This window comes from Rhodnius prolixus, unplaced genomic scaffold, assembly GCF_049639745.1.
Source record: "Rhodnius prolixus isolate KJV_2025 unplaced genomic scaffold, Rpr scaffold_13, whole genome shotgun sequence".
Lineage (NCBI taxonomy): Eukaryota > Metazoa > Arthropoda > Insecta > Hemiptera > Reduviidae > Rhodnius > Rhodnius prolixus.
Window position 1 is genome coordinate 8312459 of NW_027411583.1, and position 14196 is coordinate 8326654.

Below are 14196 nucleotides of genomic sequence, written 5' to 3' on the forward strand. Positions count from 1 at the left end.
CGTTACAGAGGTAGTAAAACTGTACATAACACTGAAAATCATTTAAAGGGGAGCCTACCCTAACGCTATTCTTCAAAAGATCTGCCCTTGGTCTTGAGATAAGTTTTCGTCAATCATGCAAGAATGCTGATGTTCAGCGAGATTTGTTTTATAAAAATATCTTGCCCTCCACTCCAAAGACTTCGTGCACAGTGTGTATCAACAGTTTTCATTGAAAAAGGTGAATGTATTTAGCGTTTATTTGTTTTTACTGTATACTTTTGATGTTGGTGGCAAGTGACCTTTTGTAGATCTTATACCCAAACGAGGCCTTCACAAGATAACACTTGACTCCAATCTGGGAGTATAACTTAATACATCTCTTTAATATTGTTTAAAAAGAAATCCTCAAATATGGTGTGCTGTAAAGATGAAAATGATTGATAAAAAATGTGACTACTATGATATTTTTAAATATCTTGAATACAATAATATATGACGTTATTAAACTGTTGACTCAGATTATTTATGAATGCTTAATAACTTGATGCGATAAAAGCTCCTTAATCATGGAGAAGCGAAACATCAGCATTGACGCAATTTTCATAGTGCACTCAACTTTAATTTGAACTTGTTCTAAAGATGCGTTTATTTAAAAAAAGGTAAAGTACTGCCTGTTTTTTTCAGGCGGGTATTACAACCACCAGGTATGTGGACGAAATCGACTAGCAAGCGTACTTTATTACAAATTCCTTTTATAAACAAATTCTAATGGCTAGACTGGTATCGAACCCAGTGCCATAATACATAATAGCTTTGCGGGCCTCACCTCAAACGTTCGGCTACCTGAGATGCGTACATATAATTTTCGTCAACCATAAAAGAGCGTTAGACAGTGACCTTAAAGTCTTCTATTTCATAAATTATACGGAATTGGCAAATTTTCGAAACTTATTACTATAATAAAAACATTATTCGAACGTTCTTGCTGATCACTTTCAGAAAATGGTAAATAGTTTATTGCTGCAATGATTATGATTAAATAAATTTTTACTATTCCAAGACAAGAAATTTATTATCAAAACTACACATTCAAAGAACTAATTACACAATTTATTTTATCTTTTACATTTTTTGTTCTTTCAGAAAATTTTTTTGTCACTGGATAAATGCAAATTTTGAACACTTTGTTTTCTTTTATCCCCTACAAGATTTATTGTTGCCATGCCGTAGAAAAATTAGTGAAAAGATGGCATGACAAAAATCTATCTATTCTAAATGTCGATTTTTTTTTTTCCAACTAGTTACAAAAACAAGTACAACCATTCCTATGATTAGTTCAAGTTTCTAAATTAAGATTCTAAATAATGTTGGATGATTTGAATGGATGTATTACAGTCCTACGAAATTTAGTCACTTCTATGACTATGTTTATGTAGCTATATTTGAATAGAAATAAACTCTAATAATTATAGTTTGATTTCAGTCTTTCTTGTGCATTCAGTTTCACCCATTGAGATGGAACCTGTAACATAAAGAAAATATGCTGGGTTATATCAGAAATATAACAAAACTTAAATCAACTTTTCTTCCATGGATGTAAAAGATTTTAGTTACATGCATTGCCCTTTGCAGATACAACTATGTAGATTGGTAAGAAGTTGTCAGTTATATTAGTTAATGTCAAAGCCGAAATCTGTAGGAAGTCTAGGCTTCACCCCATCACCCAAAAAAGAGGCATAATCCTCGTCCTCCATTGACAAAGTACACCTCCCGCCCTCAGGAACGCTAAGTTCCAGCAAGAAATAGTTAATACCTAACTATTTTCACTAGGCAGGCACCATTATTACCAGTTTAAAGAAAGTACTCCAAATTATTACCTTTTTTATATCATAAAATCTTCGTTCTTCATGGTTAGACTTTATGGCTTGACTTAATGAAAATGTTCTCGAAAGATGTTGCTTTGCTGTAAAAACAAATTAGCAACAATTAAACATAGTTATTATGGAAGTTGAATTAGTGATGATAAAAGAAAGAGACATAAACATCAACTTCTCTAACCAATGCAAAAAGTATTTGCAAATAAACTTACGATTTACTTTTTTACATACATGACAACGGAGGATTTCTGGTGAGCGGAAGAAGAGGAGCTCTCACTATTTTTCTTGGATTGACATCTGGAGCTGGTTCCTGGTACGGTTGTCTCATTGACTTTAAGAGTCTGTAATTGGAGAAGAAATTATAATTATTATGATATACTTTTTATAAAATATATCTAATTAAACGTTCGATGGATAAAGAAAACCCTGAGGTTTAAAGCAAAAAGAAGCCTTATCAGTGTTTTAAGAGATATTTTTTTTAAAAATCTAACTCTGTTTAGAACATCCTGTATTTGTAGAGTAAGCGTACAAAAAATTTAGAGGTTTCTAGACATTACCCAATTTGCTTCTTTTTTGTTAGAGATTACGCTATTAAATGAAATGGTTTATATCCACAACCAGGCCATTAAGTATGTTTCTTTTTTTAAAAAAAATTAAATAATGAACTTCACCCAAATTCTTGATGAGTGTTCCTGCTTGCTATTGTTCTGAATATATTTCTTTGGTCCACAATATCATAATATAAATTTCTTCCTAAAACGGGTTCATTCAAAGGGTTGTGATACCTATCACATACGCATAACAACTTATATTTTATTATTTTGTTTAAATCACACTTTATTAAATTTGAAAATGAGATTAATAATAATTTACTTGCTAAGAAACGGATGCCTTAATCCTTCCATAACGTCAAGTCTCTTTTTCGGATTAAATAACAACAATTTAATTGTAATATCAATTAAATCATTCGGTGCATTAGGTAGTAATTTTTTAATTTCAGATCTTTTCTCTGGAGACCATTCAAGTATTTTTTTACTAACCCCTGTGCATACTTCATTTATATCTGAAATTCATTTGTATTTATTTGAGTTATAAATTTTTCTTTAAAATAGAGGTAAATTAATTAATAAAATATTATTACCTTTAATCGTTGGTTCTGGAATGGCACTTAGCACTAGCTCAAGTTGATTAATTGTAGAAGAACCAGGAAACAGCGGAATACCTCTAACCATTTCAGCCAAAATGCATCCTACACTCCAAAGATCAATAGCTCTAGTGTATCTAATTTAAAAATACAATAAAACACAAACAAATAAAGCACCTTAAATACTAAAATGTTTGGTGTAACCGATTTTACTGTATTTTACAACTTCTAGTAAAAGTAATTTGGCAATGTCTTGATACATTAGATGAAACAAATTCCAGTCAATACAAATTTAACTTTTGACTGAAAAATATTCCTAGTAAAAATGAATTTGATAATTATTTTAAGAAAATTAATAATTAGATTTCATAGTAATTGACCAGAAATACTAGTGTGGGGTGTACTGTTAGTGTTACTCCTCCAGACCACTCTGTTTGATTAGTCTTAGAAGTCTTTTAGGTTTCCTCGTCTTTCCTAACTAAACAAACACGCCCAAACCAGTATGAAGTTCAAGTTGTGCTGTATTGCAATGCCGTTGTGCTCCAACGGCCAGTCAGAAGTACAGGATCATTTTAAAATAATCTAACCTCAGGCCAAAAGTTTTAACCAGTTTTCTGTCTAAATTGTTTGCTTAAAAGGTTTTGGTATTTTATGAAGGCTCAGTAGAGGCCCTTCCATCCAAGGCGGTCTGCTTACTCAAAATCTCAGGCTCCCGAAGATTTTTTTCAGAGCATTGATAAGAGTGTTCTCTCGTTGCAGACAATACTCATCAAATGTTAGGAAAAAATGTAACCGCAGCTAACTGGACATTCCGGATATTCCAGTCATAACAACGCAAACAAATTTTACTCTGAGTGTTCGACGCTACCAAAATATTTAGCTATATTTTTTGCAGTAAGAAGTTGAAATTTCCACTTAATGATGTGAATTATGATTTTACAGAGAATGAATGCGATTTTTTGGAATTTTTCCCGTAATCAGTAGGGACGGTTTGCTGTAATTCTTATAAGAATTTGCACTGGGAGAATTCGCTTAAAAATAACTCATTACAGGTGTAGAAATATATTACGAAATTAAAGTTAGCATTTACTTTTTATTGCCAAGAAGAATTTCCGGTGCTCTGTACCATCTTGTAGCTACATATTCTGTTAGGTTAACATCTGCATATCCTCTTTCTTTGGATTTAATACACCGGGCCAGACCAAAGTCAGCAATTTTAGCTTCAAATCTCACATTTAGAAGAATATTTGCTGGCTTAATTTAAAAAAAAAAGAATTATGATTTAGTGACGACGTTTCCATCCGTACTTATATATTTTTATTTTTCTATAATTAATTTATCAGGATCATAAATGTTACTTACCTTCAAATCTCTGTGAATTACGCAACCCGAATGAATAAATTTCAATCCTCTTAATATTTGATATGTAATAAATCTTATGTGTTCAGTTTCTAACTTTTTTCCTTGCTTTATTAGGCGGTGAAGGTCTATGTCTAAAATAGCGCAATTTCAATTATAAAGGGAAAATCGCTAGTAATATTAGGTAAAATGCTACATAGATTTTCTAGGTATGAAGAATCGGATATAAGATGAAAAAAAAAACCTAGCGACAAAGTTTGGCCTTGGCGGAGTATAACAATCCTGACTCTTCTGTTGTTTGCCTAGAGTTGAGACAGAATCAGCCTTAAGTCCTAAGTATGCAGAGAATTTTAGGAATTTTACCAAGGACCCTTACTGTTCTGCTGACATGATTTAGAACAAAACATGGGTCTGTCAGTTGTAGACGTTAATGTACTGCTGGATAATAATTGGGGGATATTTCGAGTCTTACAGGTCGAATATATTACATAATGATTTAAATGTATCATAAATAACCTGAATAGAGTGTTTGTTATTGAATACTAACTAGACATCCGCAAGATTAGAAGATCTGTAAGAGAAAACGAATCAGGCGGTAGTGGAGGTGCTTGGCTTTACCCCAAGTAATCTAACAACAATCACTATTTGTAAACTTCATTGAGCTAATTCTCTTTCAGTACTTTCTAAGTTATATTTCCTTAAATTTCGCATACCCATATACTCAAAGATCAGATACACGTCCTTGAATGAAGCTGATCTACGAATCGTCAACAATGTAATTATATTTGGATGAGATCTAAGGCCTTGTAGAAAAAATATTTCTCGATAAATTCTTTTCGTATCAGTTTCATTTATAAAAGCATTAGATACTTTCTTGATCGCCACAGTTCTGTTCGTATACTTATGAGTTGCCTTATATACAATTCCATATGCCTAAAATAAAATAAATACAAATTAAATTTTAAAAATCAATTTAAAACAAAAAAGAATCCAGCAATGAGGTAGGCCATGATGTAGACCGGTGTGGGAAGCTACTTGAGAGGTCTACACCTCTGACTATGGCCCTGTGTCGAAGACCTGACGCTTTCCAAGCCGTTCCTCTCCACCAAAGATCATTTAAAATGAAAAGGTAGCTTCTTAAGGTAAGGGAAAGTGGGACTAACCACTTTTTATGGATCTTGGGGTATCCCGGTCTAACAATACGAACATTTTATTTTCAACTATCTTCAAGACCGAAGTGTCAAACATTAAAATACACCACTAACTACCCACTATAACTAACGAGTTATTTTCGAAATAACTAGTCTTTCAAGCTGTATGTATACTCATTTCTTATGTGATTTTAGAAAGCTGGCATCTTTAGATATTATTAGAGATTATAATCTAATTAAAAGTAATAATCTTAATTTAAATAAGACAGGCTTAATTTAAAAAAGCATCATATAACCAGTGCATAACCTACCCCATTCCCAATTTTCTTGTGTAGATGGTAGATTCTTGAAATATGTTCTTCAATTACTTCTTTTTCATTCGTTATGTTTTTTGCGGAATCTTGGGAATGATTGCGTTTCTCCATGTGAGCATTTGTTTTCTTATTAATACCATGACAACTAAGTTTTATAGTATTTCTATCTTGTTTGTTCGATAGATCAACGCTGATAGTTTTTTGACGTCACGAATATTAGTCCAATTTATTTTTTGTAATTTCGTTATTATTAATTATACTATAGCTTTATGAAAAGCCATTAACTTCATTAATTTGTGGATAAACTGGTTAAATTGAAATAAATTAGTCAAATCTTTGTAATAACATAAATATGTTTAATGTGCTTTTAATTTGAATTACGTTCTGTAAAGATTTCTGACAACTGTTGAACTATTTTTGTTTTTCATTTATTTTCTCGTGCGCTTAGAAATTAATTATTTATTGAATTAATAATGTTTTACCTGCTGCTAAAATTATTAAAATAAATATTTGAGCAGTTACGAATAGTATAAATAATTGCGAAATATTGCATGATTTTAATTTCAAATCAAAACGCATTCAGTATTACTTTATTTTTAAGTGTGCTTATATTTTTTGTTTACCTAAACTTAATTCTAATCATAATTTAAAAATTATATTTAAATTTCTGTCAGTTTACATGTGTTTCACAATAATTAACCTTTCTCTGTGCAACCTTCCTTGAAGGAGGCTTCTAGAAAACGGCATGGGAGGTGGTACTAGACGTTTTAAGAAAAAGTTTAGGAAAAATGAAAATTCCTCACAAAAGGTATTACACAATAATCAGTAATTACTGTCCATTTGGGTTTTCATTTTAATTTTAGTTGTTTCTTTTTTTGAGGTTGGGCGAAATTATGAAGACATTTCCAGATACAACGAGGATTTTATTAAATATTACAAGGTCTGAATAGTGTGTGTTTTTTTTTATCATTAAATTAAATTTATTGGGCATTCTTAGATTTACTCAATGATACATATTTATTCTATTCTTAGTCTCAAAAAATTGTCCCAGAAGACAAGTGGACTATATTTTTAGATGTAATGAAGTCAGATCTTCCAACAGCTTTTAGGATTACCGGAAATTCAAAGAACGAAGCGCAGAAGTTGTTAAATATAGTGAAAAGCCAGTATTTTACTGAGTTGATAAAGGGAGAAGAAAATATTTTGAGTAATGAACCTAAATGTTTACCCTGGTAAGTTTGTGTAACATTAATTTGGTCATTTAGTATAAGAAAAGTAGTAACTGCTTGCCTCTATTTCATTTTTAAGTAGTATAAAAACTAAATAAATTGTAGTCCTAATGCTTCCACTTTTTAATAATTCGTAGGTATCCAGAAAACTTGGGATGGCAGATGGAATTATCTCGTAAGCATATCCGAAGGAGTGAAAACTATTTTAGGTTGCATAATTTTTTGATGTCTGAAACTGCTACTGGAAATATTTCAAGGCAGGAAACTGTGTCTATGATTCCACCTCTTCTTTTGGATGTTGAATCACATCATAAGGTTAAAAATTCACTTTTTAAAGGAATCTGTGTTATATTCTTCGCAAGTTTGCTTTCAACAAGAGCGTTTCATTTCAACCATTCTTTATTAATGGGATCTAGTTTTTATTTTTTATTTCGCGCCGAACGTGAATTCTTCGAAGCATATATTTATTTTGTATTAATCAGTTAATTTTTTTTTAGGTTTTAGATATGTGCGCTGCTCCTGGAAGTAAAACTGCTCAAATAATAGAATTATTGCATTGTGGAACATCGTTGCCTAGTATGTATACAGATCAATAGTATGAAAATTATATTGATTAGGTATAATACTTAATAATTGAAGCCAATACATTGCATTAAAATCAGTCATTAAGGATAAGTTGCATGATATACCAACCATATTTTAAAAAACTTCTCATTATAAACAGACTGAGAATGACTATTCCTCTATTCTGACAAATCGTTGACACCGTTCATTGCAATCAAATTTTCTTTTTTTAGGTGGTTTTCTGGTAGCTAACGATATAGATAATTCGCGATGTTATATGTTGGTTCACCAAGCTAAACGACTTAACAGTCCATCCATCATTATTACGAACCATGATGCCTCAATTTTACCCAACTTTATCGTTGAAAATCCAGAAGGTATAGTGATATATTTTCGGTGGAAAATTTCAATTCTCGTGCAATAAGTTGTGTATGATACACTATTTAGACGGTTTATAATAAATTAATTCTAATATGAATATTTTTATTCTATAGATAAATCAGAATCAATTCTTAAATATGACAGAATATTGTGTGACGTTCCTTGTACTGGAGATGGAACCCTGAGGAAGAATCCAGATATTTGGTTAAAATGGAACGCTGCCAATGGTTCAAATTTGCATGGGTAAGTTCTTTTAAGACAATGTTTTAAATTAAAAAATTTCAGACTTTGATTTAGCTGTTTCTTCACTTAAAACGTTAAATTATTCTAATCATTATCTCCCTTACACCTGGTTTTACGATGTTAATAATACTTAACTTTAGTCAAAATTAAATTTTTTCTGATATACTCGATGTTCAACTTCTGCTACAAAAATGATTTTTACTTAGTTATAAATATAAAATTATTTAAAAAACTAAAAAAGAGATGAGTTTTTCTCTTAAAAGTCCTTCCTCTTAACTTTTTTCCCCAGTTTAAAAAAAAAATCCGCCTTAGCTATTAGTTATTGATAAAATAATTTTTTTTTATAATTTTGTAGTGTTCAATTCAGGATTATAAAAAGAGGAGTAGAACTATTAAAAATTCATGGTAGAATTGTGTATTCTACATGTTCTTTGAATCCAATCGAAAATGAAGCAGTAATACATCGAATATTGAAAGAGGCCAGTGGTAAGTTAAATTTCGTTACTTTGCTTCATTATGTATAATTTACGGAACAATATGTAGTAGTTAATTGAAGTAATACGAAAAACCTTACACTGACAGTGAATCTTAAATAAATAAAACCTACGGTTTTTAGCAAATTCATATAGTTATACTAAAGATAAATTCTCATAGCAACGAACGACAAATTGAACTTGGATTTTAGAGGGCGACGATCTTTATTTATTTATAGGCCTTATTTATAAAACACCTTCTTTCTATTTGATGCTGTAAAAACTACTGTTGTCAACATTTTTGTCAATTTTCTGAAACATAAACCCTTGAAGTCGATCTTTAATGTGACGCATTTTGACAAAGCTTACTTTGGAAGTGGCGGTGGGTTATTTTATTTTCTGTACACTCAGAAACAATGATCATTCAGACCACTGATGATAGATAATGACTTTTCGGTGCAAACTTAGCTTCCCTGTTCAATGTGCATTCGAACTTATTCAAAGGTTTACTTTTTTACTTGAATGCGACAAAAGTGACGATAGTGTCAAATTTTGACATTAAATGTTCCCTTGTTTTAAGAGTACGTATTAGGGAAAGTGGTTTTTCTTACCTAGTTTGTGATCAGTTCTCCTCAGACAGAAGCATGTTTTGCCCCACTTTCTTTTGAGATTTTCTTGAAAGCGGCTTCACGATTTTAATCAAAACGTGATTTATTCGTTGTATTTGTGAATGTTTATTTTAAACATTTTTCAAGAAAATCTATTACGGAGCACTTCTGGGAAAAACGGTAGTTGGATTCACCTCAAAAAGTTTTTAATAAACAATATTAACAGTATTTAATATGTTTCCGAAATTTCGTGTTCAAGGAAAATAAAATGTCGAAAAGTGCAAATTTCCTTAATATTTTTTATTTTTCTGCTTTTTTCTGGAAAAATAATAAAGCTTTACTCTTTTAAGTTTCAATTTGTTTTGTACATTCCACAAATTGTAATTATAATTTGTTACAGGCAGTCTAGAACTTGTTGATGTCTCGGAAAATATAAAAGGTCTAATTTATGATAAAGGAATCAGTGAATGGTTTCCAGCTTCGAAAGATCTTACGTTGTACACTAAATTTGATGAAGTAGACGAAAAATGGCATACCCAAATAAGACCGCAAATGTTTCCTCCTGATAAGGAAAATGCTGAAAAATATCATTTAGATAGATGGCAAGTTATTTAAAATATTTTTTATATATCAATTTTTTGTTTTCAACAAATTTTTTATTTTTATTTTACGGTTAGTCTAAGAATATTGCCGCACCATCAAAATACAGGTGGCTTCTTTGTCGCTGTGCTAACAAAAACTGCCTCCTTACCATGGGAATCAGATAAAGTAAAGATTGAGGAATTAGAAACCAATGCGAAACCACCTCCCCAAAAACGGAGAAGAATTCACGGATATAGAGAAGATCCTTATGTATTTTTCAATTCAGATGAAGAAATTTGGAAGAGTATTAAGTAAGTGAATTGTTAATTTCCCCTAGAGATTAAAATCAAAAATAAAATATAATCTTAATGTAAATTTTGATTCACTTTTAAGAACTTTTTATGGAATCGAGAAACTTGAACCATCATGTTTACTTACTAGATGTCTTGTTGGTAAAAAGAAAAACATTTATTTTACATCACCTTCAATTAAACACCTTGTGGATTACAATCAGAAAAATATAAAGGTAACATGAAATTAATTGCCTTTTTAAATGTTCATTTGACTATCAAATCAATGATAGAATGGTTGTAATGCATGTACATCACAATACTATTACTTTTTTTTTACACTTTATTTAGAACTTTACTGTACGTATGGTATAACTATAGAGGTGTGAAGAATAGGAGGAGTCCTATTTCTAGGAGGTTTAACTGATTTCCTTGATGGTACAAAATATATAATTTTATTTCTCTACAATTTTCTGTTTTTCATTTAAGCTGACAGCAGTCACACGCGTACTGATTTTCTTCCAAAATCCACCTAATATAATCGTCGGACCGTTTATTTCCGTTGAAAACTTGGAAAGTATAAATAGGGATTTGTTCTGAATTTAGATTAGATTAGTGTGTTAGTGGTTTGTGTTAAGAGATGGCTACTTTTTTGGAGGGGTTAGCCGATTAAAAATGAAATATTGGTCAAAACATTCTGTTCATAGAATAGTTCCTAAGTACTCACTTCTTGTGATGCCATAGGTTTCGTTCAGCATTAAGGAGATAATTAGTTATAGTTTTTGTTTAGTAGGTTTCCTTGATTATAATGGTTAGCTGATTAATGCTTTACCAATTCATAAAATTCAGATGTTTCTTTGTTCCAAAATTTTTACGATACTAAGCAAGATAAATCATTTTCAGAAGCAGTATAATTAAATAGACGTATAATTATTGCAATAATAAAATAATTATTATTGTTTGGTTTTCAGATAATCAACACTGGTGTAAAAGTATTTGCAAGATGTGATAAAAATAGTGCATGCGATTTTCGACTTGTTAACGAGGTAACTTTTAATGAAGAAACATAATTCCTAAATTTTTGGCTTATTTCTAACTATATAATTTAGACTGTTTGTTGAAGGGTTTGAATAGTATACAAGAATTCGTAACCTTGAGGAGAGTACCCATTCCAAAAGAAGATCTGGTAAAATTGTTATCTTCTTTTAACCCAACAGAATCACCATTAATAGAGACCCTAACCGAGCAAACACAAAGTGTTGTGAAGGATCTAAGTAAGAATCTTTTTTATACTTTTATGAAATTCCCATTCATTGAGACTTAATTTTAAGAACCGGTTGTCTGTGGATTGTTTTTTTTTTTCAACCTAACGCTCCAATCTCCAACAGCTTCAACCCTTTCAAAATTTTTGCGTATCCATTACTGTATTCCTTTGATAACTATTTAAGGAAAATAAGCTTCCTTTAATTACTGCTTTCTTCATTAATTAGTTTTATTTTACAACAATTCAGGCCACGGAAGTTGTATCCTGGACTATAATGACGAAGAGCTTCGAATGACGTTAGGCGGATGGCGTGGAAAGCAGACTTTAAGGGCATATGTATCTCATCAGGATGCTATTCATCATCTGCGTATTTTAGGAGAGGATGTGTCCCAATATGGTAAAAGACTTATTTTTTTTCATCTGAGTGGCAGACCATTTAGGTAGCTTCAGGGTTATCTGAAGGTTCTCACTGAACAATAGTGCTGTTTTACTTTTTCTCTATTTCATTTTTCGTAATTCACTCGAAAACAATCCTGTGATATTTTTTATATTTTTAATTTTTCCATTGACATTGAATTTACTCGGTTTCCCATGATGCAATATCACAAAAACTAAAGTTGTTTACTGTGATTTTTGTCGGCTCTGACATTGATATTTCAGCTAGAAATTCTGATTTTTGCGAACATGGATTTAAAGGTTTCACATTTCATAAAATTACTGTGGCGTACACATGTTTTTTTTATGCCTAGAAATGTTTTTTTATTTTTCTATTTATTTGAAGAGATTCTAGGACATGGATTTCGTGCTAAAATCCTTCCAGTTACTTTTGGTTTTTATTTTTTTGCTCTGAATATGGAGTGAATAGTAACCCATCTAATTAATATTCATTCCCATGGGAAAACATAAAATAATATCCTGAGAGCCTAATGAACTACTTCTTATTTTAGTTTAAGGCATCAGTCATATTCAATTTTAGAAGTGTATTAAGAAGCAACAATTGGCTGTAATAGTAAATCATATTTATTATCACTATTTTTTGAATAATTAATATCATCTGTTTAGGAAGAAAGAGTGATTGTTTGCATTCCTTATCTACGAATTGTTTAATCATTGATAAAATTGTACTAGTATGGTTATGAGAGTTTTTTTTTCATTGTATTCTTACCCTTAAAAGGAAGTTAACACAACACAATGGTAAAAGAATTTTTTAGGAAATAAAAATGCGAAGGTCAAAATAGTATTTTATCACGTCATAGTTTTGTAGCGCTAGCCTACATACATAGCCAGATCATGTCAAGGATCTCTATGAAATGGCATACTTACTACACATGCATGTGATGCGCATTTATATCATTTAGAAGAATTGCGTTTTAATCTTTACGACTCGCTCAAGATACATATTTTTTCTCATTTCTCTTTCTTAATAAGATTATTGCCCTCTGTAATAACCCTATTTTTAGTGCAGTCTCTATTTATGCAATTAGATTATATCAGAAACGAATTGTATGGCATTCAACTTTGGTAATCCGTTTCAGTATTATTGTGTATGATTTAGGATTATTGCGATATTCCCTGTAGACAGTTTTCTGACTAGATTTGTTTGCGTACTTCTTAAATATGGCTTCATTGTTTTCTTCAAACATCGTTTCAAACACTATTTACACTTCTGCATGCTTTTCTCTTTTATTTGTATATTTTTTCCTTGGAATTGTAGCCTTTTTTACTTACTCAGAGATCTGCTACTTCAAACTTCGCTCTAATATACCTTATCAGAGCATTACTATTTTGCCACCTATATATACAATATCGAAGGCGCCACGGTAGCCGAGCGGTATGTATTGTGGTACTGGATTCGATTCCCGATCTTAGGCCTTGGATTTTATTTAATGGTTAATAAGAGGAATTTGCAGTAAAGTATGTTTGCCAGTCGCCTCCGTCCACGACACCTAATTGGTAGTTTGACGTTAAGCCCCGCCTGAAAAAATAGGCGATTACTTTACTTACTTTTTACTCTATACCATATCGATGAACGTTAAAAACGTTGTTTTTCAAATTCCAAATATGAGAAAATCGGCGTACTGGAACATTTTTTTTTATGTATTAAATCTGTCCGGCGAGGACTATGGTGTAAGGAGGTTGATATGTAGTATGAATTTTGGAATCAACGCTTCTCTCGCCATGTACTTAAACAGACATTAATAGCATTACTTGAAAATTTAATTAGTATTGTAATATTATTACAGTAAGTGGTAGTCTTGAGAAATTCATACATTTTTTTCGATTTCCAGATGTAAATAAATTTAAAAAAGAAGGTGGTAATGAAGAAAAACAAACGGAGAATATATCAGACATAAATGGTAAACCGGAGATAGGCAGTAAACCAGAAGCAGCTGATAAACAACTAGACAGTATGAAGGTGGATAAGAACGTGGATAAATGAAAACAAAAAAAAAAAAATGGGGTAATTTGAAAAATAAACATGTGTAAGGCATTTCTAGCTGTATAAGTAGAAAAGAATCTTGAATTGAGATAGAAGTTTTTTATCACCGCAGATGTTTTTTGTTCAATGTAATAATGATTGAATAAATGCTGTACACATTTTTATTCAACTATTTTGTAAAACTTGGGTACATTTTGTATTCATTTTATGTATATAAAACAAAACAGAAAAAAATACTCTTTTTTTAATTAGTTTTTCTTCCAAATTTTGACTATAACTATTAATCTCTTGATAT

At 31.0% G+C, this 14196-nt stretch overlaps 2 protein-coding genes across 7 annotated transcripts; one reads left to right on the forward strand and one right to left on the reverse strand.

Annotated features, from left to right (window-relative positions):
- Positions 1-1070: 1070 nt before the first annotated feature.
- Positions 1071-6224, reverse strand: LOC141448071 (extracellular signal-regulated kinase 2-like). 4 transcript variants are annotated; one of them, XR_012454825.1, is made up of 11 exons: positions 5825-6224; positions 5076-5295; positions 4366-4496; positions 4094-4257; positions 3001-3140; positions 2733-2922; positions 2531-2644; positions 2091-2200; positions 1860-1945; positions 1597-1767; positions 1071-1504 (listed from the first exon to the last, which is right to left on the reverse strand). XR_012454825.1 is itself a non-coding variant. In XM_074116136.1 (10 exons), exons 1-10 carry the CDS (start codon positions 5936-5938, stop codon positions 1442-1444), a joined length of 1332 nt encoding a protein of 443 aa, XP_073972237.1. In that variant the 5' UTR covers positions 5939-6219; the 3' UTR covers positions 1071-1441. The 4 variants fall into 4 exon arrangements, 2 of the variants coding, with proteins under 2 accessions (XP_073972237.1, XP_073972238.1); XM_074116136.1 differs by lacking the exon at positions 1597-1767 and having other exon boundaries at positions 5825-6219; XM_074116137.1 differs by lacking the exons at positions 1597-1767; positions 5825-6224 and adding an exon at positions 5526-5744.
- Nsun2 (tRNA (cytosine(34)-C(5))-methyltransferase Nsun2) lies at positions 5900-14094 on the forward strand. 3 transcript variants are annotated; one of them, XM_074116124.1, is made up of 16 exons: positions 5900-5938; positions 6554-6635; positions 6708-6767; positions 6860-7059; positions 7194-7371; positions 7554-7632; positions 7854-7997; positions 8115-8244; positions 8600-8730; positions 9726-9927; positions 10003-10218; positions 10301-10433; positions 11169-11243; positions 11321-11471; positions 11709-11858; positions 13750-14094. In XM_074116124.1, coding segments are annotated over exons 1-16 (2085 nt in total). In that variant the 5' UTR covers positions 5900-5936; the 3' UTR covers positions 13902-14094. The 3 variants fall into 3 exon arrangements, with proteins under 3 accessions (XP_073972225.1, XP_073972226.1, XP_073972227.1); XM_074116125.1 differs by lacking the exon at positions 5900-5938 and having other exon boundaries at positions 6484-6635; XM_074116126.1 differs by lacking the exon at positions 5900-5938 and having other exon boundaries at positions 6547-6635; positions 6691-6767.
- Positions 14095-14196: the final 102 nt, after the last annotated feature.

Bases quoted from the DNA above. Each gene is read 5' to 3' on its own strand.
- LOC141448071 (XM_074116136.1), bottom strand. From the start codon at position 5,938: ATGGAGAAACGCAATCATTCCCAAGATTCCGCAAAAAACATAACGAAT. The intron at 4,497-5,075 runs GTATGCGAAATT...GCGCTATTTTAG, and splicing joins TCTGATCTTTGAGTATATGG to ACATAGACCTTCACCGCCTA. The intron at 2,201-2,530 runs GTGAAGTTCATT...CTCCAATTACAG, and splicing joins AACACTCATCAAGAATTTGG to ACTCTTAAAGTCAATGAGAC.
- Nsun2 (XM_074116124.1), top strand. The intron at 8,245-8,599 runs GTAAGTTCTTTT...ATAATTTTGTAG, and splicing joins AATGGTTCAAATTTGCATGG to TGTTCAATTCAGGATTATAA. The intron at 11,859-13,749 runs GTAAAAGACTTA...TTCGATTTCCAG, and splicing joins AGAGGATGTGTCCCAATATG to ATGTAAATAAATTTAAAAAA.